The sequence below is a fragment of the Seriola dumerili genome, unplaced genomic scaffold (genome assembly GCF_002260705.1).
Source record: "Seriola dumerili isolate Sdu_G_001 unplaced genomic scaffold, Sdu_1.0 BDQW01000073.1, whole genome shotgun sequence".
NCBI lineage: Eukaryota > Metazoa > Chordata > Actinopteri > Carangiformes > Carangidae > Seriola > Seriola dumerili.
In genome coordinates this window covers 2,807,249-2,834,404 of record NW_019174328.1, presented here as the reverse complement: position 1 = coordinate 2,834,404, position 27,156 = coordinate 2,807,249, and the positions used below count along the sequence as shown (strand labels likewise).

Genomic DNA, 27,156 nt, shown 5'->3' with positions numbered 1-27,156 from the left:
GAGTTTGCCAAACAGTATTTAAAAGACAGTCTGAAAGCATAATAAAAAGATTCTTTGGTTTGATGAGACAGAAATGTTACTTTTGAGTTTGAGTACAGTACTATGTCTGGCAAATCTCTGACTGTCCATAGAGCATCTGTAGAGAGACCTGAAGATGGCAGATCACAGATGCTTCCCTTCCACGCTGATGGCCCTTTAGAGGATCTGCCAGTTCAGTGAACCCTTGTTCCTGAACCCTGAACCCTGAACCCTGACCTGAACCTGGTCCCTAAACTGAGCACAGTTCAGGGCTGGCAACCTGGAGCCAGTGCCATGGGTTGGGAACCAGAGGCGAGTTCAGGGAGCATGTGTGCAGCACTCCCAGGCCGAAGCAGCCAGGGCTGGAGGCCTGGAGCTGGTGCCAAGGGTTCACAAGCAGAGATCAGGGGGGTTGGGGTGTTGACTGGCCCCGCCTCCCAGTCAACACCCCAACCCTTGCTCCTGGGTCTGGGCCTTCCTTAGTTCCCCTCCATTTGTACCCATACTTGTCCCCCTCCCATATTTTGCTCACTTTAGGGTGGTGTTGAAAATGTTGTCATTCATGGTTGTTAGAACGCCTGTCACCTGGTCCCTGAAATAAGCTCTGATTCTCAACACCTGGCAATAGCTCCAGACCCCCAGCCCTGGCTGCTGGGGCCCTGGAGGGCCTTACACCTGGTCCCTGAACTGGCCTCTGGTTCTCAACCCCTGCCACTCCCTCCAGGTGGCCAGCCTAGCCTGTCTTGTTCTGGGTTTTACCTCAACCCTTCCTCCTGAGTGTAGGCTTTCCTCAGTTCCCCTACATGTGTACCCACATATACGTACCTTCCCTGAATCCATACCTAAAGTATCTACTGGTGCATTATGAATAGGTGATGCATTAATGAGGAAACATGAGAAACTGTCTCCACACCACCGTCAAGTGAGAAGTAAAAAAAAAAAGAAGTCGTTGCAGCTAGAATGCTATCAATATGACTGGTAGCTGTACTATGACTGCTACAGAGGCTTTGAGAGCTCAATGCACTGCAATTCACGTGCTGCAAATACTCCCAACACTACCAAATACAGAAACATGCTACATGCTACACGCTACATGCTAAACAACAGAAGTGCTTCCAGAAGGCACAAAGAAGTGATGAACCAGGCTGTTGTTCAGTGCTTTGTGACTTGTAAAGTCAAAAGCATTGGACAACAAGTGCGTCCCAGCCTGGTTCACCGTATTGCACTCTACTGGTACTATTAACATTAGTCAAGATAGTATCATAATGTCACACAGGATTTGAAGCTGCAGTTGTTTCAGATATAAGTTACTGAATGTTATGGAGACACCACAGCTCTTCAGAAACACAATAATTTCGCTACAACAATCTGACAGCAAAACTCTGTCAACTCACTGCACACACAAGACCTATATAAAGCCATTTACAGTAACAGATTAATTAAATGTACATTTCTTAAATGTGAACACACACACACGTTTTCTCCATTGAATTTAAATGTAATTAAATAAACAGTTATTATAATAATACTGAACTCCTTAAACTGCTACTTTTATGAAAACTGTTTTAGTTGTTAGTAATTGAAAGAAAACTGTAAACGGACAAAGGGTCTCTGAATTCCGAAATTGTATCTGGCTCTTCTTCTTAACTCCTGGCACAGACTCAAGGCCCCAGCCCTGCAAGCTTGGGCATTGGAGGACCTCACACCTGGTCCCTACACCAGGTCCTGGTTCTCAACCACTGGCAGTTTTTGTATTTTTGATTTTTCACATCACGGTGGTGTGGAAACAGTCTCACATTTTTTCTCATTAATTCAAAACCTGTTCAAAATGTTCCTGTTGATACTTTAGTTAGGGATCCAAGGAGGGGTGCTTAAGTGTGGGTACACATGGAGGGGGACTAATTACTCCCCAGACCTGGGAGGAAGAAAGAGGGTGTTACTGGGTGGGACTCATATTTGGTCCTTGTATTGGGCTATGTTTGTCAACCCTTGGTACTGTCTCCAGACCCCCAGCCCTTGTTGCTTTGGCATTGGAGAGTCTCACACTTGCTCCCTGAACTGGCCTCTGGTTCTCAACCACTGGCACTAGCCCCAGACGGCCAGCCCTGTCTGTGAGTGACTGGGAGGGCCTGCTTCATTAATTAAACAACATGAGAAACTGTTTCCACACCTCCATCAAGTGAGACAATGAAAAAACTAAAGCCAAGAGTTGAGAACCATAGTCTGGATCAGGGACCAGGTATGAAACCCTTAAAACTCAAGCAGCCAGGGCTGGGACCTTGAGCCAGTCCCAGGGGTTAAGAAGAAGAAGCTGGTATGGTGACCAGGTGTGAGACCTGCCCACTTTAAAACAGACAGGGCCTAGACCCAGTTCCAGTAGTTGAGAAACAGAGGTGAGTTCAGGTGTCAGGCCCTTCAATGCCCAAGCAGCCACGGCTGGGAGCCTGTAGCCAATGCTAAGGGTTGACAAGCAGAGCCCAATACAAGAACCATGTGTTAGGCCCTTCAAGTCTAAACCCCAACTCTTCGTCCCTGGTCTGGGCATTCTTTAATCCCTCTCCATGTATACCCACAATTAAGTCCCTCTCCATTTTTTTGGTAACTTCAGGCTCTAACCTGGTCCCTGAACCAAGCTCTGGTTTCTAAAACCTGGCACTGGCTACAGGCTGCCAGCCCTGTCTGTTAGGGACTGGGAGGGCCTGCTTCATTAATTAGGAAATACAGACCACTAACAGGTGAGAAAATGAAAAAAAAATAGTGCCAAGAGTTGAGAACCAGAGTCAGGATCAGCGACCAGGTATGACAACCTTCATAGCCCCAGTAGCCAGGCTCGGGGCCTTGAGCCAGTCCTACAGGTTAAGAAGAAGAAGCTGGTCTGGTGACAAGTTGTGAAACCCACCCAGTCTGTGAGCATGCTAACACGCTGACATTAGTATTTAGCTCACAGAGCTGCTAGCATGACTGACTCCTGACCTGTTAGGAGGGCTTAGTCTTGTTAGGAGAGGCTCTTATAAACTATTTATTTATACAATGTTATCTGTACAGGGGCAAGTACAGTATAGTTGCATGATCCAATGCCACATACCACAGTATTTATAGCCTAAGGTAGTTTGCAATGTCTGTCCATCAATAGGCATTTAAAATACATAAAACTCAACAATGAAATACATACACACACAATTTAAAAACAACACTATAATAAAAGTAGCACATAAACCACTAAAACATGACAATATATAGTTGACTTGATGGATTACCTGCCAAAATTATACTTACTAATTATTAAGAGAAAACACTGAGTATTATTTGTGATTTCTCTCTTTGTCCTTGTGTGTCCTTGTACTTTGTCTTTACTTCATATACTTCTTAGAAAAGTTTTAATATTTAATCATCAATCTGTATTCTCACAGTTTTTTATGTTTTAACATTTTTAGCTCTAAAATCCATTACTCTAAAGACATTTGTCAGTTCAAGGCAAGTTTTATCTCGGCTTTTCTGTTGATGAAGTGCGTTTCAGTAGGTGGTGCTCTTTACTTCTTCAAGCATGAGTGTTGCTGCTTATTGTAATTATCCAGTTCCTCTTCTGTTTTTTGGCAGAACAGAAAAAGAGCAGACGTTTTTTCACAGTTGCCTGTAGCAGTGAAATGTCACTTTCTTTTTCAGGAGGATTTTACAAGAGAAACTGTAAACGCTTTGATGCTTCAGTATAGATCGAATCAATGCTGTGTTACAAAGCAGTGTGAAATAAAACAGATATACTTAGGTGTATATTTATATAAGTTTTTTTTCTTCAAAAACTTATAGCCACCCTCCACTCTAAAATGTGTTTTGCTTACAATTAGCTTGGATGTTTGCGCTTCACTGCAGAATGATGTGTGTGCAGAGTCTGTCACTACAAGGCCATTTTTACAATATCTGAAGGGGTAAAGTTTGTTAAGACTCATGTACAAACAGGATTTCGTGACATCGCAGCTGCTTTGGAAACCAGACATGCAAGCAACTTATGCAAGTGTGATGTTGAAACCTCTAGTGCCCATGTCTGACAGAGGGCTTTTCAGTGATGTAGGAGACAGTTTGTAATTAAGTTTTCTGTGGAATAATCATATCAGACACCAACATGAGAATATTTCAATGTCTAAAAATATGTCCGGAAAGAATCTTTATACCATTAATGCATTCCTTTGAATTTGATATACATACATGATCACATTATTTAAACTTATCCTTGCTACAAATGCAGCAGAAAAGGAGGAGAAATTGTTTATAGTGAGTTGTGTTTGACTCATCAGGAGCTCCACTCAGCATGTGTCTAAGGGCAGAGAGGGTCTGAATGTCATCCAGAGAGTGTGCTGCTGCTGAGCTTTGCCTTTGGCTTACTCTGCATATTCATATGATGTTTATATAGTAGATGGAGCAAAGGTCATAAAAACCTTACGTAAATAGATACAAGTAAGTAGGCAATACAGATCTAAACTGCTGTCATAAGGCAGCATCAGGTTCTGCCTCAAATGCATCCTCTTCACATCACACCTACAATGTGTCCTCATCAGTTCAAAATTGGGGGAGAAAAAAAAAACACAATCTAATTCTGTCTGAGTGGTGGGTGGCAATGTACTACAGTGTACTACAGTGCTGATAGGAATGACAGTCAGCCAGCAAAGCAGAGATAAAGGTAATCTCAATCTTTTTGATGCCATGTTCGATCACACAGGTAGACAGATTAAAAGAGACATGTAGTAGATCAAAAGAACTGTCAGCCTCCATCTCTGTGATGCTGCGGCTGGTTTAGGAAGTCACTTTCAACGTCTGTGTATGACATCAACACTACAAACAAAGGCCACTCAGAAAAGACAGCCTATGCACACATCTATTGAAATAGAAATCACATGATTACTTTGTTGTTGGTATCAGACGTCTACAGTGGAATGCTTGAACTACAAATGATATGTGCTTTATGGGGACGTTTTTATAAATGTATATAGGGTATAGTTGAAAAGAGAGGGAACGAATATAATTTTCACGAGAGATTAGGTGTTAATACAGTCCCAACTTCACCCTCACTAAATCTAATTTGAATTTTGACATAGTTCCCTTGGAGAGGAAAAAGAGAAAAACATTATTCTTAAAGGAACATTATTCTTAAGCCAGAATTATCTTGTAACACCTGTAATTTTGGGACATTTGGTGTGGATATGTGAACATGTGAAAATGACAGTCATGAGACCTTGCACAACTGCTGTGAAAGAACCAATGGTAATTTTGTGGGCATGTAGCTGCGAAGCTGTTCTCTGTATCGTGAAATGAAACTCATTATCAAGGAAAGCATTAATAAATGTTCCTCATGTCTAACCCTCTGCTCACTGTTTGCCATTCCCACAGCAAGCCACATGTGAACAGAAACAAAAAGCAGTCATTCATGTGCCTGTTTTTGGGTGAAACTGAGATTTCACACTTGGTAATGTACCTTAAGCTTTGGCAGCTGTACACAGAGAATATGGGCCTCGGGTCATCTTATATGCAGAGATGACAGCAAAGGCGTCTTTGAAACTCAAGGAAATAGATCTGTCCAATTGCAAATCCATTCTAATGTAAGCATATGGAGTAGGCTATATTAGGTTGTTTTGGAAACCATAATTTAAAGGAGCTATTTGATGGTTTTGCTATTGCTTTATAGCTAACGTTAGCATTAGCAGCTGTTTAGTTACCAGTCTAGAAGAAATGCTGTGAGTTCAGCATCAAACTTTATTCCTTTATTCACCAAGAGCTGTCTCTTGCAACCATCTTACTGTGCTTCTATTTCTATCACTTCCTTTCTTCTACTGAAGTTAGCATGCTAACCAGCTAGCCCCATCTCATCACTTTCCGATACCAGGTCACTGTAGTGCCCAGGCTGCCCTGAGGGAGTAACGCTGCTAAGAGGACGTTTTATAACCACTTGTCTTGTAAACACAACAGTGGCTGAAGCTACCAGCAAGACTGATAAGTAAAAAGCTGTTGATGCTAATTTTGGCTATATAGCAATTGCAAAACTTACAACAAGCTGATGATAACAGTTTTTCAGGATTTTAAATTATTCCTATGGCATCATTTCTAGACAACAGAAACAATCCAGACAATATATGTCCAAGCCTGAATGTCTTTTTACCCATGCTACAAACATATCTCTATGGATGGCAATGTTGATATAAGCCGACAACTTTGGTACCAATTGAAATATCTCAACAACCTTTGGTTGATTGCCATGAAATTTGTTAAACATTTCCTGGAGCCAAGCAGCAGGTTAAATTTATCATTTGTCCAATTAGTTTGTTTTGTTTAGTTTTGAAAAATGGTATCTGCAAAAGTATTTCCAGTAGCCTTAGAGTCAGTTTTTCATTTCAGACTCGCCTGGAAAATATTTAATGTTGCATTTTGTTGTACACATGAAAGTGCTACAAATAAAAGTGAAAACAGAGAACTAGAGAGATAAGAGTAGCCTATTGTTTAGCCAATTTAATGAGTTGAAGATGCTTTGTATTCCTGATAGCTTTAATTTCTCTCTGTTACCATGCTGGCTATTAAACAGGCCGACAGGTTGGTTTTAACACATTTCTGACTATGAGATTAGCAAAAACATTTTCACACAAAAGTCAAATTTCATGCTGAGCTGATTAAAAAAAAAAAAAGTGGAAGGGAAAGCAGCTCTTTTGGTGGAAAAAACTCTACTTCAGATCCATTTTAAAAGACAAAGATGTTGCTCCAGATGAGAGTGAAATTACAGGAGGACCAGCAAGGTCCACATAAAACTAGTATGTTATTACAGCTGCAATTAATTCTGGGGTGGGGGTGGAATATTACCCACATATTCACTCCAGATGGGATTAAAATCACTGACCAGTGCAGGTGATGTTAAAATCAGCCCACCTGCACTATTAAAGGAAGCAGGAAAAAATATAAAGACCAATAAAGCACACATTCAAATAATCTACAGCTCTATCCATATCACTATTTACACAGATCACATCATTCAAGAAGCTAAAGAAAACTGTGTCCACATATTAATTGGACTGTATGTAAGTTATAAAAAGGTGTAAAAATTAAAATGTGATTAAGAGCGTTGTTTCACTCTATGAGTGAGGGTGATAGTACAAAGGAGAGGCTGCAGCTTGTAAAACCGTTGTGTCTCATTCGAACAAGCACAGACAATCCTATAAATAATTCAATGTGGGAGCAGTGCCTGAGTATCCACTGGGGCGGACTATTTGATATTTCATTCGGTGTCAAAAGGCTAAGTCTGATTTTATACAGATAGGATTTTTTTCCCCTGTAAGCCAGTGGGATGATCAAGTGTGTATCTGTGAGGCCAAGGTTCAGTTCTTTGAAGGAGGTAAAGCCTTTCATATTAAGTGATCTCAATCTGATTTACAAATGATTAAATAACAAGTTTTTAAAGGGGGTTTTCACTGTGCTGTGGGCTACAGCAAATGCATGCTTTTCTTGCATGCATATTCACACACTAAGGTAATGGATTATCAAGCCTCCACCACCCCTTCACACCCCATGGAATACCTCTAATAAATTATAAACAGCTTTGAAAAACTACCACACAATCAACTGTAGGCATCTCAAAAGTACATTACACATGTTTCACAGGAGACACCGCACATAAAGAGCCATCCATACATTATTCATATCTCAATTAACTAGCCATATTAGACCCGTACCTCACACATTAACCTCTCCTAACAAGCTTTTATCCATTTGTTCATTTGACACATTACAAACTTAAAAGAACAATAAAGACTTTTACAAACATCTGTTGTCATGGATCTTCATCACGTTACGACAAATATAAAACAGAATAGCGACAGAGCAAGTAACGACCTGGAGCAATGAATTATGAATGAAGAGGGAAATACATAATTTAGTGGGATTTGTTGCATATTTTATGGTAATCATTTTCCTTTCATTTATGAATCTGAATTGCCTTACTGTAACACAGACATTAAAATGCAACAAAAAAAAGATATTACAATGCAGCAAGTAGTCAGTTAAACTTTTTTAAATGTTTGATGATTTTTGTGAAATTGTGTAATATGGTGATGTGTTTCTTGGTTAGAGGAGAAAACTCTTCACCTGAAAGTCAGCAGGTTTTTATTCACAAAAGGGAAATAAGGTCAAAGAAAATATAATACATCTCTTTATCTGTGCTTCTCTTTATAGAAATTGAAATCCTGTTTTTTCTTCTTCTTCCATATAACACTTAGCTTCATTGTTGTCTTGAATAAATGAAATATTACAGATTTGGCTCATTCTCCTATTTTTATATCATCAATGAGCTCTTGAGCAAGGCACCCAACCACCAACGTCTCCATGGAGGTGCTGCAATATCTGACCTACAAAACTGAAGTACTGCTAGATATTATTATAATATATGTATGAATTTAATGTATGCACCCATCTCTGACCCTGCATCTCCCATATTAGCTCCCCAGAAATAAAACGAGGGTTACAAAAAAAAAAAAACTTAACCGTGCATTTGAAATGGCCTTTAGTGAGATGCTGCCACCTCCTGCTAGCTAGGAGGTAATGCATTTCTACAGCTGCTACCACCACTGCTCGGATGCATGTATTTAGTGAAGGTGACACACTTGCAGTATCATCTCTGCTATAAGGAATGTGAACTCTGTGATCTCTAATTTATCCCCAGCTTGTCACCGTGTGTTTACACTTGACTTTCTCTGATGATTTCACAGAACCTGTCTGACAGTGACATGAGCAAGTTTAGTCTCATCCACCAACCGTAAGTAACACTTCTATACCGCTGTCATCACACACGTCAATCATACCCCACAAACCCAGCAATTCTTTTCTTTTGTTTTTGTTTATTGTACTGTGCTGTACTGGGTACTATGTATTGTATCGTCTGCTGCTGCTGTCATGAGAGTGACACATTTCAGGAGCACAGAAGTTACTGACAAAACATAGAATGCTCCTCATACTGATTGGGATAGTCTACATATTTTTTGTCATTATTTTTATTTATTTATTCATTTATTTATCTATTTTTAGTACTGATTTAGTATTTGAGTAATTTAAATGACATGATTATACACAAGGGCAATGTGCTTTATGTCTACAAACCTCCATACTTCCAATACCATCCAAACCTTAATACTTTAAAATAACAGGATGCCTCAGAAATGTGCGTGTTTGTGTGTGTACATGCAAATAGTTTGTACTTGTACACACATACAGCTGGATTAATGTGTGTGTGTGTGTGTGCGTGTGCGTGTGCGTGTGTGTGTGTGTGTGTGTGTGTGTGTGTGTGTGTCTATGCAGATGTGTGTAGAGAGGTTTGCCTGTCTGACTGCACCTGCACATTTGTCAGCATGTTTGTTCTTGTTTGTGATGAATGTTCCTGTTCATGTATCCCCACGTGTATGCATGTTTATGTGAGCGTGTGTGTGTGTGTGTGTGTGTGTGTGTGTGTGTGTGTGTGTGTGTGTGTGTCTGTGTGTGTGTGTGTGTGTGTGTGTGTGTGTGTGTGTGTGTGTGTGTGTGTCTGTGTGTGTCTGTGTGTGTGTGTGTGTCTGTGTGTGTGTGTGTGTGTGTGTGTGTGTGTGTGTGTGTGTGTGTGTGTGTGTGTGTGTGTGTCTGTGTGTGTCTGTGTGTGTCTGTGTGTGTGTGTGTAAACTGACACTATTAGATTGAAATGAGTCAGTCAGTCGAACTGGCACTTGGCATTTTATATGTAATATTTATAATTGATATATAATTAATAAGGACATTTGTGTCTGAAAATGCACCTTTCAGCTAAAATATGATGAAAGTAAGATTCAGTGTGAATTTATGGTTTAACACAAATTAAAATTATTACAAAATTAAAATTTTAATTTTTACAATGTAAAAATGAAAATCCATTTCCAAATCCATTTCACATTTTATTATATATGAGGTAAGATTTTTCTTTTGAACTCACTGAAAATTATTTATTTATCTTATTTTAATCTTGGCACTAATGGTGGATTTTGATAACATCAAATTAAAATTGCATTTAAAAAATGTTGCACAGTATATCTTGCACATATATGGCAAATTAAATTTCGCTCAATTAAATTCTTTCAAAAATATTGTCAGTCCAAAAGTAAACCCATACTTTTCTCTTTGAGTTCCTGTTTTTATGTGATTAATCATACACTCGTTGAACAAGGAAGCCACATGTTATTTCTATAGCGTGCAGTGTGTCCATTGGTCTTCCTGGACAGTTGAACTCAATGTAGAAATTTACCTTTTGGAACAACTTGTGGAACAAAGAAAGAAAGAATGAGCTGGAAAACAAAGTTTATATTTCACTTATAAGCATACAGGTGTCCTATTCACATTTCCTGCAGAGCAGCTCCAGACTAAATGCTGACTATAGGCTTTTTTTTCTTATGAATCATGCACAGTTGGCTCCTTAAAAATCCACAGTATGGACTTTTTCTCACCACAGACAACATGTTTGGTTCGTCACTTCTGCTGTGGTTCACTGTGATTAGAGTTAGAGCAGGCATTTATCAGACATTATTTTGCGAAACATCAGCATGGTGATCACACACACACATACACATGTAGGCACACATGTTGGTCTTTCCATAGTTATGAGGACACTTGTTGACATAATGCATTCTGTAGCATCTTACCCTAACCCAGCGGTACCCAACCTTTTCCGACTCGCGGTGCATTTGCAAATCTCCGAAATGTTAGTGACCAACATCGGACCCCATAACAATACAAGTGTCCCGTGTGGTCCAGTCAGCGACAACATAAAATCTCCTGTCATAAGCTTATCGCAGTAATAGGCCTTAATATGAAAAAAAAAACAATGAAAGTTTTTTGAAAACATTATAAAGCTGTTCAAATCATTTCATTTTAAGACATTTAAAAACATTACTTATATTTAAATTTTTTATAATTACAAAAAACTGTACCAAACTATACTGTTTGGTATTTTGGGAAAGTGAAGACATTTTTGGCTGTACTGCTTGGTACAGTTTGGTACTGATTTGTCGGGCCATTTGCAAAACCCTCGTGGCCCATAGGTTGGAACCACTGCACTAATCTTAACCATCTCAATGAAATGATCTAAACCTTATTCTAACCTTAGCCCCAAAACCAAGTCTTAGCCATCAAACAGCCCCTTGAATTTGTGAGGACCAGCCAAAAATCTCTTCACTTTCCCAAAATCTCTTCACAACCATAATCTTGAACCAAAATTTGTCCACACAACCATAGAAAGATATGTACACACACACACACACACACACACACACACACACACACACACATGCTGTAATAGATCATCTGCCTGCCAGTGTGACAGGAAAGATTGTGCACTCTCTTATTCTCTATATATAGAAAATCCTCAGGATTACAACATGGTACTTTCCATGACTGATCATGCATGACCTTACACATAGACCTGTTTAGAGTTAAAAACAGTCATGGACGTCCAGCAGCAATAACATCAGAAATTATACCGCTTGTGAGGAAGGAAGCTTTTAAAATGTGGTCATACAGTTCTTTGCAGACGATAGTACTGTACGTTCTGAAATGAAAATAAACACGGTGTGATCACTGAAATCTGTGTGTGTATGTGTGTGTGTGTGTGTTAGGGGGGTGTGGAAAAGAGAACTGATTTTTTCTTACAGAGGTGAAAAGAACAAATTCCCTCCCCTCTATGACAAAGACACGACTTCTAGCCAAACACAGCGTTCATTTAAGTTGCTGTCAACAATGTGGCAGTACAGGCTCAATGCACACCAGGAATGAGAACCAAAAAATGCAAACTTTCGCATTAAATATGAATATGGATACGTTAGGTAAACTTGCTGCTCCTGCCACAGCAAAGATTCGGTAAGAGTTTCAATTTTATTTGAATTTTTCTATCCATGTGGACGATGACACGCTGTCAGTTTTGTAATAACTGCCAAACTGTGACTACATTTGGTGCTTTGGCAACAAAATAAACCACAATTTCTTACATTTGTGCAGCACAGTGTTGGAAAAATCTGTTAATATTTCACCACAGGCAACAAAAGGGTTGAAACCTGGGCCGCTCATAGTACTACAAAATTCATTTCCTTGTTTCTGAATGACTGTACCAAATTATTATGTGTTTTCCAGGCAGCTTCAGAAGATCGTTCAAGACATCAAGAAAAACGATGGCAGCTTACTGAATAAACTAAGAAGGTCAGTGTCTACACTTTCCAGATCTTTACTGCTATATGCTAAATATAAGGGGGGAAAAAACACAGTGCAAATACATCAGTGTAAATTCATGTATTGTTAAGTGAAATACAAACCTTGGGAAATTTGTTGATCTAAAAAATCTCCAATATCGTGTGTATACAGTATATGTATCAGTGAAGAATGTCAATTCCTCTTTCACAATCGTTGAAATAAGAGAGAGAGACCCGCAAACCAAAAATAACTTCAACAGATGTCTGTTATTTCACTTTCCTTTCCTGAAATGAGTCCCCTGTAGACACATAAGGACAGATAGTGTAATGGCACTGAATTAATTCTCATACTGGAAAAAATGCACATTAGTCACCTAAGTACGCTTACGTAAATATAGACTGTTCACACTTTTACAGCACAGGTGTGTGCTGTGATGTATGGAAATGAAAAGTGTCTTTCACCAAGACAAAGTGTCAGTACTTAAACATTTACACTCTAATACTTGAAATCTCAACATCTTATTATTAGAATTGACATCTTGTATTAATAGTAAAGGGATGTGTTCACACTCAAATCACTGTTGTCAAAATCTCTTTATGTGGCAGACTGAAAAGCAAACCACTTCCAAAGGTACCTGCGCGAGATTATAGAGGTAAGAGCTGCGTCTTCATCACTGCCTCCACATCAAATGGTGTTAACGAAGCTGCGGCTGTAAGTCGCTGTCTGACGATTTCCCAGAGACACATGATATAATTGTTTTAGTGGAGAGTCTTGTGGTTGACGGACAGAACATCTTTATTGGAGTCTGTCTGCTGAAATACCCATATGTACATTGAAAGAGTTACTGGTTGCTGTGACCATTCTACGTAACCATACTGAGCATTGTTTTAAAACCGACTTGGAGAAAAGTTGGAAAAAAAAGAAGAGTACAGAGAGGTTTTACAACAACAATTTTACAACCGAGTCTCTGCAACACATGTACAGTATACAGGAGAAGTGTAATTTCAAACTCACACAGATCACCATATAACCAGCAATTTTCCTGGTTTTATCCAAACCTAACATGACGGAGTGTCTTTACTGATAACAAATCACTTTTATCCAGAGATTGTTTAAATTATACTCTAAAATCAAGTACAAAGTGTTATTAAAAATATATATACTTAAAGTATCAAAAGTAAAATGACTCGCTGGGCAGTATATTATATTATCAGGTCAAGTCAAACTTCAGTCAAATCATGTACAGAGATTCAGGATATGAGCAAGCGTGGTGACAGTGGCAAGGAAAAACTTTTAAGAGGCCGAAACCTTTTGCTGAACCAGGCTCAAGGTGGGGGGGGGGGGGGGGGGGGGGGGGGGGGGGGCATCTGCCTTGACTGGTTGGGCTGAGAGAGAGAGAGGTGAAACGAAAACAAGAGAGGAAAGAGAAGGAAAGAGAGAAGGGGAACAGAGAAAGACACACAGCCTGGACACTCATGTGCTTGAGGGAATAAGCAAACAGAGTTAGACAGATGCAGTGTGTTTTTCAGAGCGCTGACAGTCTCATCAGCAGGACAACATGGACTCTACTGTAGTCACGGGGTTTAAGTGGCAGAATGGTAACAGGTACAAAGTCTGTGAACACTCAAACAGAATACGGTGCTAACTGATGATGATGTGTAAAGATGAAGCTTCAACAGTGTCAGACAGTCTGATATGTAGGCAGTGAGATTGCTCCAGATGAGGGGGGGGCCCTCTGCAGCCAGCAGACGACCGTCTTCTGAGAACCCAGAGAACGAGATGGAATAAAAGGTTTATGGTTTTAAGCACTTTAAAGTCTGATCTGACGTGGACAGGGAGCCAATGAAGAGAGGCAAATTGGTGTAATGTAGCATTAGTATTAGAATTAGTATTAGTATTAGTATTAAATTAATAATAAAAAATAAATAAAAATACTCAGTAACTCAAAATTGTAACAAAGTGTAATAAATGTACTTCCACCTCTGGAGAAGATGATGTGTGTTGGTGCTGAACTGAACTGAAAAAGACTCAAAAATCACTGAACTGAATTGAGGAAAATTTTGATTTGATAAGATTCTAATTTCATCATGGAGATGATATGTTCACTGAGATACTTCTGCCTGTGACAATCACACCGTGTAAGTTTCATATCAGCACCATGGTGTTTACATTCACAACAGCCTCAAGAGCTGTTGTTTTTAACCGTTGTTGTTTATTCACTTCATTCACTGTTTATACACTTAATACATCATTAATCATTTTTCATTTACTTCTTTGTCTCTGATGACTTGTCAGACCGGGTTCACTCCACATTCTTTCACCCCATTCCTGCAAAGACACATGGGAAACATGGGATTATAAACTTCTGACTGATCAGACCGTTTTAATCAGGGAACACGTGGAGAACCACGTTGAACTTTACCACAGTTTCACTCCGCTCGCAGCTGAGCTTCAAGACAACAAGTATATGTCACCGCAGCTGTTCCCAGATGTTGTTTTCAGGAACGCACTGTGCTTAATTGTGTCAAGCTCCTGTTCAAATTGGATCACACAAATTGTAATAAAATCACATGTCGAGAGGTTTTTCAGCAGTTGAAGAGGTGAGGAGACACGCTCTGCTGGTTCCTCAACAGACCTGCTGAGGCTTTGTTTTGAGATTACTTGTAAACCTGCTCCTATGAATTTAATGCTGCTCTTTAATATGTTTTGAACAGCTGGATATGATGAAATCCACTATTCAGATATCTGCTTTTACATATTTGAACCCATCTATGGCTCATATTTCCCTCTTTGTAATGAAACCCCTTTAAATCTCTGTTTACAGACCATGACAGGGACAGTGATGATCAACTGTCTGAACCTGATTATGTAAGTTGGGAAAAATGAAAGTAATAAAGTAAGTTAAGTAATTCAAACAGTTGTTTTTTGTTTGTTTGTAACATTGAAGTATGTTGTTTCCAGGATAATGACACGTATGAGGATCCACATGAAAACCAGGATGACAGCTATGAGCCTCCACCCAGCCACAGAGCCCTCCCCACAACTCCCTCTGCTTCCATCCCAAGGGGGGAGTACCTCGGTCAGTACAGTCATATCTGCACGGCACACTATTTACTGCTTTTTATAACTGAAACTTTTTTGTCAATATGAATATGTTGAGTTTTTTTTATTAATTCCTCTAGTGCTCAATCTAAATTTTTGCATGTGTTGAGTTTCTATGTGTTTTATACTTTCTCCTTCGTAGTCATCACTCCCTTCTTGCAGAAGTGGAATTAATTTATTGAGCCTCTTCAATAGACACACTGTTCATCCAAAGCTGCAATACACAGAGGGCTTGTGAGTAGTGCTTCATGCAAATGCTGATGTCCTGTTTCTGCTTCTGCTTCTGCTTTCCAGACAGCTGCCGTAACCGTCCCAGCCGGCCACCCAGGAAGCCCCTCCGCCCAGCCAAAGCCTCCAGACAACTTCCCCCTGAGCCCACCCACATGGGGACCGACGAAGTAAAGCAGCATTTAAACTCAAGTTTACATAAATTTGTACCACAGGCTTCTTCTTATTTGTGGATAACATATCCTGTGTATTGGTAAATAGCTTCCATTGAATATTAAATGTGGATGTTGCTCTTTTTTTCATAATATGTTGCTTTGCAGGAAGACTATGTCAGTCCAGACGGCAGCAATGATGACGACAACTACGTAGAGCCTGCAGAGAATCCACCTGCCAGTAAGATACACATCCAAACATAGAGGAAAAAGACTTTGGGAATAAAATATGTGAAATAAATGAATAATTCTCTGCATGTCTGTGAATGTTCTCATTCGTCCAGGTCATTGTTATCTCTCTCTCAAATTAAATCGAAGGCAACTGGACTTGTATTTGTCTGTGGAAGACGTTTCGCCTCTTATCCAAGCGGCTTCATCAGTGATGAAGCCGCTTGCCTCAGTGATGAAGCCGCTTGCCTCTTATCCAAGCGGCTTCATCAGTGATGAAGCCGCTTGGATAAGAGGCGAAACGTCTTCCACAGACAAATACAAGTCCAGTTGCCTTCGATTTAATTTGAGAGAGAGATAATTCTCTGCATGCCTCTCCTCAGATCATAAGATGCATGTTGGGAGCAGAGCGGGGAGGGACAGACACATGTTGCCTACACCCTTACCAGAACGCTCACCCAGTCCCGGTAGGTTACTGGTCACTACCCTGTGTCGAATGTACAGTGGGGTCCAAACCCATGAGTCCACTTTCCCATTCAAGTGAATACTGTACTAAAGAAACTGTGCATGATATAATGGGGTGAATGATTACAGTTAATTAGTTGTCTGTTAAAAATTAATTGTCTGCACAAAATTTTGTGCAATTCCAAGACATGGTGTAAAAAGTATCACATACAGGAGTGTAAAATGAAATCATTTTATGGTCATGGGAAATATTTGGTTATACTTGAAATCTAAACAGGCAATCCACTGAGCATAGAGTCATCTTCGATCTGGAGCTTTAGCTTTTCTCTATAGCTCTAAATAATTCTACAGGCTGCAGTAATACCCACTATAAAAACTGAACACATTATGATATAGGCTACAGTGTTTGTTTTTTCAGATCTGTCCTCTAATAAACATAAAACAGGGATTTCTAAACCAAACCAATGACCCTGGACTTATAACTCATAACTGGACTCATAACTTTGACCCAAAAACATTCCCATATACAATATATTCTATTCTGCGCTTCCAACACAAATGATCCTCCATCATTTTCATTATGTTGAGTCTTACTGCAGTATATAATATATCTGAGTAATAGCTTATATTATGCAAACCCCCCTTTTGCTTCCTTTACAAATACACTACAGTGAGATACAGTCAAGACACGCCCTCAGCCAGGTACTGATGCTGTTGCAATGACAAAATGCAGCAGCAAATGGAGGCTTTTGTGGTTCTGCCTAATTTTGGCTTTGGTTTTTTTTTTCAGATTTTTATGAAGTTCCCGACAAAGAGGTGAGCTGTTACAAAATTAACAAGTATTTTTAAGGGGCTTTTATATGTGGAATTAAAAGCTGATGACATTTTATGGTTTCTTTACAGGAGAGCTCATTATCTCCTCTAACAAGCAGGTCAGTCTTACGCTTTCAGTTCATTCATTCAGTGTGAGATTAAAGCTTTTTGGAAATAATTTCGACGAGACTCTGAAACAAATCATTTCCTTGCATCTACCTTGCAGGCTGTGTCCAATCCCCACAACACAGTCACACTCTTTACCTCCGATACCCAGCCCCAGGTACTGTCTGTTAGAAAGGTCCCAATAAGATCATTTTAAAGTTATTACATTGTTTTTTTTTTCCCATTACTACACTAAAAATGAGTTGTTGCTTCTTTTTAGAGTGAATATGAGGAGATCTCCCACTCCTGTAAGTGTTGACAAACGTACAAGATTTCATTCAAATGAGGTGTTTGATCTGCGTCGCATGTTCAGGAGGACCCTGACTTCTTGGTTTTGTGATTTTGCAGGTCCAGGAGCCCACAGGTGACGACGAATACGAAGTTTGCGATCCAGATGATAGTGAGTATTAAATCAAACAACTGTTCTCCTCTTGACTTGCGTACAGAGCTCTACCATGAATCATTCAAGTATGGTGTGCCATCTAGTGGCAAGTCAGCGGCACAGGAGTATTAGATTCCTATACAGTCATAAAAACTGGTAGATCACCTATATTTAAATTATTATTTATTATTTATAATTATTATTATTATTATTATGCTCTTCTAGGTTCCCGTCCTAAACCTGCAGAGGGTCCTCCTCCGCTTCTACCCAAACCTTTGCCCAGAGAGTAAGCACCACTTCTCTAACATTTTTCTGATTATATGTAAATATAGAGAAACCTGTTTAAATTAAAACGGGAATAAGTGGATGTCTGATCATCTCATTTTCTTTCAGGAGGTCACCAAAACCCCCTCTAAGGCCGGTAGGAATATTTTTTTAATGCACAAAGACAAAATACTCGCTGCAAATAACCTGGAATATCATCCTTGTTTCGCTGTATTTTACTTTGGACTATTAGATAAATCTTTCATATGATAAACTAATGTTGAATGATGCTAAAAAATGTATTTGACTGTCTGTCTGTCGCAGAAGCCAGAATCAAAGCCAAGGGAATTTGAAAGTAAGTGTTAACATTCATTTGCATTATTCGTCGCACCAGAGCGAGCCTTTATTAAACGCTGGACAATCAGCCAGTTAGTGCCATCTATTTCCTGTGACTGATCTCTTTCCCTGAAACCCACATTAAAATGTGGCCAGCATGCATTTCATTTACTCTGTGTGTAATACTGTATACAATAATGTGGCCGAGTTGCGCACTTGATGCCTCGATGATGATCTAATTACACACATACTTGTACGTACATATGCTGCACTTACATACATGCGTTTATTTATGTACACTGATGAGTTCAGATGAAACAGAAGTCATTATCACTTGCAGATTTTCCACATTAAATCTATTCCAATTAAAAGGGGGTGAATAAACAGATAAAGCAGGTTAAATATGTACAGTATAAGCCTTGAAGCAACGGAAAAACCTATTTACAGATTTCATGTTTTACTGAATAGTAAACATACTGTAGATTAATTAGTGTATGTCTGGATTTCCACAGGCCAAACGCTGCCTGTGATGCAAACTGACCACAAAGTTCCTCCCAAAGCTTTTACACTGGACTTGAAACGACCAAAGTAAGAACTGCAACATGCAGTTCTACACTCTGCATTATACTGACACTGTGCATTATACACTGTTAATGCTACCTGAATTAGAGAAATTGCCTATAATCACAGCTTTGTGCTGTGTATTTACTGCAGTATGTTCTGTTTGTGGTTTCTATTGCAGGATTCCTATTCCCCAGTTTACCTCCCTCAGTGAGTACAGCTCCTCGTGTCTGTGTGACCATATGCACAGGACTTTTATACATTTGCATAAAGTGACATGAGTTTAGACACAAAATGTTTGCATATTTATAACTTTATGTGCTATATTACTCTAAAAGCTACATCACAACAAAGCACCATAATTATAATGTTTGTGTCTCTAATGTCCCAGGACCAACTGACAGACAACGTGTTTCTGCTGATAATGGACCACTAGACGGAGATAAGGTGATGCATATAAAACATGACATTGTAAATATGAATTAAATGACTCAACAAATTATATTATGTTAAACATTCTTCTGTTTCCCTCTGACTCTCAGGATGCAGATGTCTATAACAAGCCCTGGTATGCCAGCGCATGTGACCGCAAGACTGCTGATGACGCTTTGCTTCGCTCAAATAAAGTGAGAATCCTTTTATTTACTGTTCTTAATCCAACTGAGCATTATGTGGATTATTTCCCATGACCCCCCTGCTGGGTCCGACTGTGAGTGCTTTGTGCTTTCTGTTTCAGGACGGGGCGTTTATGGTGAGGAAGAGCTCGGGCCAAGACGTACATCAGCCCTACACTTTAGTGGTGTTTTACAAGGGCAGAGTGTACAACATACCAATCCGCTTCATACCAAACACTCAGCAGTATGCACTGGGAAGACAGAAGAGAGGAGAGGAGGTAAGAGTGGAGAGGGTTTCATTTCTCTCATTTTGACTTTGTGTGTCGGTCGCTGTGGCCTACAGTTTGGTCTACACCCTGGAGTTTGAAGGGTTTAATCAATGCTTTGCCCGCAATGCTTTAAGTATATACAAAAGAGCCATGTTTACTTCTGTCTGGGCAGTTTCCCCTGAGTAATAAAGTTTATACAAAAGGTGGGAGTAAAGTTTGACTACGGCTGTTGGTTTATAAGTCCATTAAAGATGTTATTATTGTTTGACTATAGTGGTATTAGTTTGCCAAATAAAGTTTAGAATTGAGTTATATGCAGGATGAATAGGCTTTGAAATAACAGCTCAACCATTGGACACTTAAATCCATACTAATGTACTGATACTAATGTCACTATATCATCACCTCCTTCAGGCAAGGTAAGGTAGGTTTTACTGCATGTTCAGTCATGTAAGATCATATCCTCACCTGCATCAGACTGTACAATAGGGTTTTTCACAATACACATTTTGACTTGTCATAACAGGAAAAGCACAGGTGTAACTCAGTGTAACTAATAATATTATACCATTCATTTTCCACTCAGCTATGACTGTGACAGTGGCTGGACACTGACAGCTGTGGAGTCCCACAGTAGTTGTTTTCACATCTGTAAAATGGGACGCATTACATTGTGGGGTTCTGAGCAGGAAATCATGAGGTTGCTATATCGAGCACAAATTTCACTCTCGGACTCTGCACACTCAAATTAAATGGAGAAGAGGAAGTATGGCGCACATATATAGTAAATAGGCCGAGACAGCATGAACAATACCAGGACCCTAAAACTGAAGCAGCTAAATGGAAATCAGCCATCACTGATGTTGTCATTGATGCTTTTCCTAATGTCACTTGTCAGAATGTGTTAAAAAAGGCCTTCATCCAGTTCTCAAAGAAAGACTGTTGAAGTTGGGATTTGAAGAGTAGATTGTGGTAAACATTTTAATTCTACATTAAGTTGTTCTTAAGTTTCTTCTGTGTTCCTGGCAACAGTGAACACATTTAGATATTGAGCATAGGAAGGCTGAAACTCATGGGGAAGTGATTCAGTTTTTTTATTTAAATATAATCAAATAAAAAATAAAAATGAACACAATTTGTAATACTCAGGTCGGCTAAAAAAAAATGGTGGTGTCACACAGACAATGTAACTGTCATTAAACACCTCAACCGTTCCTGGAAGGCAGCATAGAAGCATCCCGTAAATCAGCTTTTAAAATAATTCAAAAAAGCTTAGAGCAACATTTGGAAAACATAAAATTTCAGCTGATTAACTGACTGTGATAATTTTCAGCAGTATTCAAACGACCAACTCCTCCTCCTCCTCCTTTTCTTTCAGTACTTCACCAGCATCTGCCACATCATTGAGAACCACCAGAGGACTCCTCTGGTGCTGATTGACAGCCAGAGTTACACCAAGGATGCCACCAAGCTGTGCTACCCCATGAAGCCTTAGACGAGCTGGTGAACAGCCGAGCGACGGGGCTCGTGCGTACGGACCTGCTGTGTTTACTGTCAAGAGTGTTTACAGAACTGATCACGTGATGCTTTTCTCCTCCCGCACTGTTAATTCGAGGTGCTGCTCACAGGACTGTACGCCGGACTTGCCTGCACTGCTGGCCATGCAGAGCTCAAGTAGCACTGACTCAGACGACTTTTTAACTCATGTTTTATTAAGATTTTTTTAATGCTTGTCAGTAAAAAGTGTATTCAAATTAATGCAAGGAAGAAGACAGTGTTGCTGTAGCAGAGAGAAGCAGGTAGACAAATAATCCAGCAATGACAGCAGTACTTTAGAGCAAAAAAACACAAAGTTGTATATTTTGTTTTAATAAAACTCTTTTCTTGTGTTTCATCACTCAGCTCACATCTTCAGTCATCACAAAAAACAACCAGGAAATGACAACAGCTTCATTTATTCTCCGTTCAACAAGTAATGCTATCATACTCATGCACATCGGTTGCATAATAAAAACTCCTAGGCACTTGGTGAAAATTCTCTGGTAATATTTTACAGTACCTCTAGCTGGACTATATACAATTATAAATCTTTTATCTAAATTGAAAAAGTATATATATATAGATATATATATGTATGTATATATGTATAGATATATACATATACAGCGAGTTACTGACACTCCAGAGCCGGGGATACATGCACAATTTAGGTACATCTGTCCAATTCTCCTTGACTGACACACACACATACAGAGGAGCCACAGTTCCCTTTGCTGTGAATATTGAGGGATCATGGCAGCGTAAGGAAATGTTTAGCCACAGTAGGACACTGGTTGAGATTGTCAAAAGGCTTAGGCCTGATAAGGTGAGGTAACAGGAAATATAAATCCTCCTTTCATAGTGCAATTAAAAGATAAGATTATCATTTCAAGTCAAACGAGAGGAAACTCGCTGAGAAGAAAAAAAAAAAAAAAAAAAAAAAAAAAATCATCCAGGCCTCTTAATCTTTAAAAATCCAAGTATTTGATCTACATCACAAAACACCGGTTTACGTTTTAAAATTAATCGTGTCTAAAGGGATATCTGCTTCCACTGAATGAATGAAAATGAAAATATACCTACTACAGATTTGTACATAATTCGTTGTAGTTAATACAAAAATTGTACAAATCCAGATTCATCCAAAGGCCCAAAAAAAGCATAAAGAAAAGTATATAAAGACTAAATCTAAGTTCATAAATAAATGTTGAATAAAACAGCTTATTGTCCTTTTTTTTGTTTTTAAACACAGTTTTGGTATATCTGAGTAACCTGTGGGTCTCTGCGTCCCATTCCAAAAACATAAATATTATAGCTACCACACTGTATAGCCTACCCGTACATAAACTGATCCATAAGATGGTATGGCAAATATACATGACAGTGTTCTATACAAGATTCCATACGACAGTGTACTTAAATCACCTTAAATAAAGCTATTGCGTAGACAAAATACAAAAAAAATACAAAGAACTAAATTGTCAACACCACATCCATGTGGCTGTAGAGAGAGTTTATATCAAGCTACTGGGAGAGAGACAAAGGTAAATGTTTAAATTACCCTGAGAACATGAATCCTCCAGGAAGCATGACAATGATTTGATTCTCCTCAAAAAAACAAAAAAAAAAAACAACACCCACTCTTTATTAAGACCTTAAAAAACTGAGGAGACTGGATAATCACGGTTTCCATTATTACTTTGTTGTATTGCAACGTCGTCTTATTTCCAGACTAGTTTTTTTTTTGTTTTTCATCCAGTGTGTGCGACATTCAAGAGTTTTCACAGTTTGGCCTTTTCCACTCCATCAGATGTCGCTGCCGATGGACCATCCACATTTCCTGACTCGCAAAGACCCTGCCACAAAACCAGCAGCGAAACTTTGTTGCAACGTCCCTGCTGGGAGAGACTGCGCCCACTACTTCATACTTCTTCCTGCTCAACCTGCGAAGTTTCATCTTCAAAATAAACCTCTCCTGTACAGAGTTATTACCCAGCCGCACAGAGTCAGCTGGGGCATCTGTTGGGTCATTTGTCTCAGGGACCTTGCTGTTCATGGATGAAAGAGCTTTCAGAGTCCTGCGGGACAGCATGACCTTCTGCACCTCTCCTCTGTACCTGTTGACGACCTCCATGATCCTGGCCACCTCAGGGATGTCGGCATCTGGATGATTTAGCACCACGACAGGCTGGTCTCCCGCTGGACGCTTTACCAACTGAGATGGATTTATGGCTACTAACTTCAGGGTCCTCTCTTGGTTTCTTGGGGCCGGTTGCCACCGATGCCCAGAGGCTGGTGAGGGCTCCTGTTGGATGGCTTTCCCCACAGGCAAATGGGTGCTGCTCAAGAGATCTGGGCAGGAGTCTGCAGGCACTTCTGTCTCTCTCTGATCTAAACAAAGAGCAAGACTTGGATCTTCCAGATTTAAATTACCTGTAAGATATAAGGTGAAAATACTCATTTCAAAATGCTTTAAAAAAAAAAAAACAAACAAACAGCTTATTTAGTGCTCTTAAATGTAAAATTTAAATAAAATGTTAAAATGCATGTCAAGAAAATACCGTTGTTGTTAAATCTTTAACCATAATGTCTGTGTAGAAACTATAATTTGCAGTCTTACCCTGTGGTGTAATAACAGGTTGGGAAACAGGGGAAGACTGTGTGTAACTGCTATGAGGAGTCACTCCACCAGCTGCTGGACTCCTCTTATTGTCCGACACATGGCAGTCCATGCCACTGCCTGATGTTTGGAAGGGTACGTTCTTGGGGCACATCTCTACTTCAGCTGTCGAATTTGACTGTCCCGTCTTAGCAGCTGAACTTTTCTTGTCAACCTCTGTTTCTGAGAAATTTTGCGACCTCTCTGCGTCATCTTGTATTTCTTGATGGGTCGACGACGAGCCTCCGAGCATGCCAGGCTCATTTTCGGCCATATTTTTAGACCCCGATGGCTTTGCGGCACAACCAGGGATGAGCTCTTCCCCTGGTTTCGATTGCAGAGCTGAAGTGATGCCTTCAGTAGGATCAGTCTTGGAAGCTTTGGTCCATTTCTTCTGCTGAACTTCTGTCAGCGGCGCATTTTGAAGAAGCTTTGCTGTCGTCTCCATTGTTCTATGAGGACTTGGCAGCCCATGATAGTCCTCCATGGCACCATCTCCTGATGGAGACAGGGAGCTTTGTGACACCCACTGCTTCTCCTTTACAGGATTCTTCTTCAAGACTATCTTTAAGGGCAGTCCTGATGATCTTTTATCCACTTTTTTAGATGCTGTCTTTCGTTTCCGTCTTCTTTTCCGTCTCTTATTTTTTGGTAGGACTTTATGAATGGATGTCTGCTCTGCGCTCTCCTTTTTCAGCTTAAGCTCACTGGAGATATTAATCACTTCTTCATGCATAGGCTCCTGGTGTTTTTTACCATGTTCCTCAATTTCCTTATCAGCCTTTAATTCCTGATTCTCTCTGTTTTCCTGCATTTGAGTGCACTCGGATGCCTCACTCTGGGCTGACACTGAGACATCATTATGTAGTTTGGTTTCAATCTGTGGACAAGGTATATGATCGTTCAAATTTGACTGACACCCATTTTGGTCAATGACACCCCGGGTATCATCAGCAGCACTTTCGGGGAAAACGGTTTCTTTATCTGATGACGTCATCCTTTTCAATCTTTTGGCATAAGCAGCACCGTGCTGAGCTACAGTTATCTTGTTCTTGACCGTGAGGACAGTGAGATCCGATGAGTTCGACATGATGCCATTCTCCGACTTTGGGTGAAGATTCACTTCTTGAGGGACATTTGACAAAACAGTCTTAAGAGCCTTGGTCCATTTCTGGTCACCGGTTTCCCCGGCAACAGATTTCATCAAAAACTGCTGAGTCTCCTCTAGTGTTGTTTGTGGATCTGACAGATGGCAGTATTTATCCAGGAATTCTCTCCCTGGCAGAGACAGGCAGTCCTGTGTCAGCCAGCACATTTCCCTAACTGCACTTCTTGTTAATCTAGGCTTCATTTTTGGGATTGGGTCATTTGGTTTCATTGCTATGGAATGAAGCTCCTTCTTCTTCTTCCTCTGATTACCATTCTGGCAAACATGGGCAGCTTTAATGTGCTTAGTAATCAACCATTTCTGAGACGCCTCATAGCCACAGTGCTGACAACATAAAGTCTGAGTGGTTGCTTTAGGCCCAATCTGTTTCTTGTCCTTCGTGGGTGGCAACAGATCATCATTAGCTCCTTCCACGCCCAAATTATGCACACATATGTGTTCTAAAAATACTTTAACGTCCTCTGTGGAGAATCTCTGACACATTTCACATGAATATTTGCCATTATGGCAGTGATAGTTAGTCAGGTGTGCACTGAATTCTGGCCATGTGCGTTGAACGTTGTCATTACAAATGCTGCAACTAGAAAAAGTGTCCTTGTGGCTTAACAGATGAACCTGTAGACAGGAGAAGTCGTGTGTGTTAAAAGCACACATATGACAGGAAAAAACTGGTGAGCTCCCTCTGTGTTTTTCCTCAAAGTGTCTCACCAAATCTTTGGGAACATATTCCAAGTTGTCCCTGCATTGAGAGCATATGAACTTAAGTGTATTTCCGCTGTCATTTGTCCTGTGCTTAGCCTGCTGTGCTTTCTGGGGGGTCTTCTTTGATGAAGGCCACACTTTGCTTTGCTCCCATTCTTCTGCTATCTTCTTTGGTCCACGCTTATCTTTACTTTGCATAGTTGGGGGCTGAACGGCGGTCTTCCTGAGGTGGAGCCGTTTGTGCCAGTTTCTAGTCCTCTTGATGAAACGGTGTTTATTATCTCCTGTGGAGGTAGCTGCAGAAGTATCCATTGAAACCGTGGGTTTTCAGCTTTCTGAAAGTGCAGGAAAAAAACACAACTAAAAATAATGCAGCTTCAAGATGAATGCAACAACTCCGAGTGCTTGTTTCATTCACTTTTGTCATGAAATGCTTTGAAAAGACCCAGCATGTTCTGTGTGCTAGACTGCAGTTACACACTAAACCCATAAACAGAGGCTGCATTCACAGTCCTACTCTGCATGCTATTTTACTCTAAGTCCACCTGTTGCTGGCCACGGTTCAAACTGGCTCTGCGTGGATATTAATTCATCACACTCACATCAGGTATAAAACAAGGAACTTCGATTCTTATCAGCCACCAGGTGCAGGAAACTGCACTTAAGCTCACCTGCTCGCACAGTAGTAACAAACTTCATACTCCGCTCAAAACACAACTAAATGCGCTATGGTGCGAGGTGCGACTAAAAAACACCAAAAGCTAAGAAATGCACTGATGAAAATACTTAAATAATACTAGGCAGTACTTTTTTAGCAGCAGATTAATCGGCGAATCGTGCGGCCATTGTGTAGTTTGACTTGACCACAACAAAGTGATGAGACTGCCTTTGTAACGAACAACAAACGCCTTGGGAATAGTGAAGTTTAGACAAAACTATCACACTGTGAAACCGTAAAAGCCCCTTTTCCCCTTCGCACGAAAACACACGTTGTTACTAAGTAACCGAGCTAACTGCTGTAACGTTTTCTGAAATAACGTTTGAGTGATTTGAATTAACGTGACGCACAAGAGCTTAGAAAGACGAAATAACTTGAAGAGTAAAAAGCGTGGCGACAAAGTTACACCAGACCCGTTCTTTAACTTTGCATCGAGTTACTGCTGCAGCTAAACGCACCGGCTGGTGTAAATAAATAATAAAGCTGTAGTTCTTTGTGTAGTTGTCTCGGTTTTTACCTTTTCTTTTGTGGAGAGCTTGACAGCTCAGCGAGTGGCAGCCATGATGGTC

The 27,156-nt window shown here is 40.0% G+C and overlaps 2 protein-coding genes across 4 annotated transcripts in view; one reads left to right on the top strand and one right to left on the bottom strand.

Moving 5' to 3' along the window:
* blnk (B-cell linker) overlaps positions 1-21,698 on the top strand; it is a 24,568-nt gene extending 2,870 nt beyond the window's left edge. Inside the window, exons 3-24 of one of the 2 annotated variants that reach the window (XM_022743858.1) lie at positions 8,754-8,800; positions 12,166-12,231; positions 12,828-12,874; positions 15,047-15,090; positions 15,184-15,301; positions 15,619-15,722; positions 15,873-15,945; positions 16,316-16,399; positions 17,188-17,213; positions 17,301-17,329; positions 17,437-17,493; positions 17,596-17,623; positions 17,724-17,775; positions 17,983-18,043; positions 18,151-18,178; positions 18,346-18,376; positions 18,870-18,945; positions 19,100-19,128; positions 19,310-19,365; positions 19,461-19,544; positions 19,655-19,810; positions 21,180-21,698. In XM_022743858.1, the coding sequence (XP_022599579.1) occupies positions 8,754-8,800; positions 12,166-12,231; positions 12,828-12,874; positions 15,047-15,090; positions 15,184-15,301; positions 15,619-15,722; positions 15,873-15,945; positions 16,316-16,399; positions 17,188-17,213; positions 17,301-17,329; positions 17,437-17,493; positions 17,596-17,623; positions 17,724-17,775; positions 17,983-18,043; positions 18,151-18,178; positions 18,346-18,376; positions 18,870-18,945; positions 19,100-19,128; positions 19,310-19,365; positions 19,461-19,544; positions 19,655-19,810; positions 21,180-21,296 (1,413 nt within the window). In that variant the 3' untranslated portion in view covers positions 21,297-21,698. Of the gene's footprint in view, positions 1-8,753; positions 8,801-11,671; positions 11,896-12,165; positions 12,232-12,827; positions 12,875-15,046; positions 15,091-15,183; positions 15,302-15,618; positions 15,723-15,872; positions 15,946-16,315; positions 16,400-17,187; positions 17,214-17,300; positions 17,330-17,436; positions 17,494-17,595; positions 17,624-17,723; positions 17,776-17,982; positions 18,044-18,150; positions 18,179-18,345; positions 18,377-18,869; positions 18,946-19,099; positions 19,129-19,309; positions 19,366-19,460; positions 19,545-19,654; positions 19,811-21,179 lie in introns of those variants that run through there. The other variant, XM_022743859.1, reaches the window with a different exon arrangement.
* LOC111220682 (zinc finger protein 518A-like) lies at positions 21,655-27,156 on the bottom strand. Of its 2 annotated transcripts, none has more exons than XM_022743856.1 (3): positions 27,105-27,156; positions 23,961-26,204; positions 21,655-23,773 (listed from the first exon to the last, which is right to left on the bottom strand). In XM_022743856.1, the coding sequence occupies exons 2-3, from the start codon at positions 26,179-26,181 to the stop codon at positions 23,112-23,114; spliced, it is 2,883 nt and encodes a 960-aa protein (XP_022599577.1). In that variant the 5' UTR covers positions 26,182-26,204; positions 27,105-27,156; the 3' UTR covers positions 21,655-23,111. The 2 variants fall into 2 exon arrangements, with proteins under 2 accessions (XP_022599577.1, XP_022599578.1); XM_022743857.1 differs by having other exon boundaries at positions 21,655-23,731.

Bases quoted from the DNA above. Each gene is read 5' to 3' on its own strand.
- LOC111220682 (XM_022743856.1), bottom strand. From the start codon at position 26,181: ATGGATACTTCTGCAGCTACCTCCACAGGAGATAATAAACACCGTTTC. The intron at 23,774-23,960 runs GTAAGACTGCAA...TATATCTTACAG, and splicing joins ACCTGTTATTACACCACAGG to GTAATTTAAATCTGGAAGAT.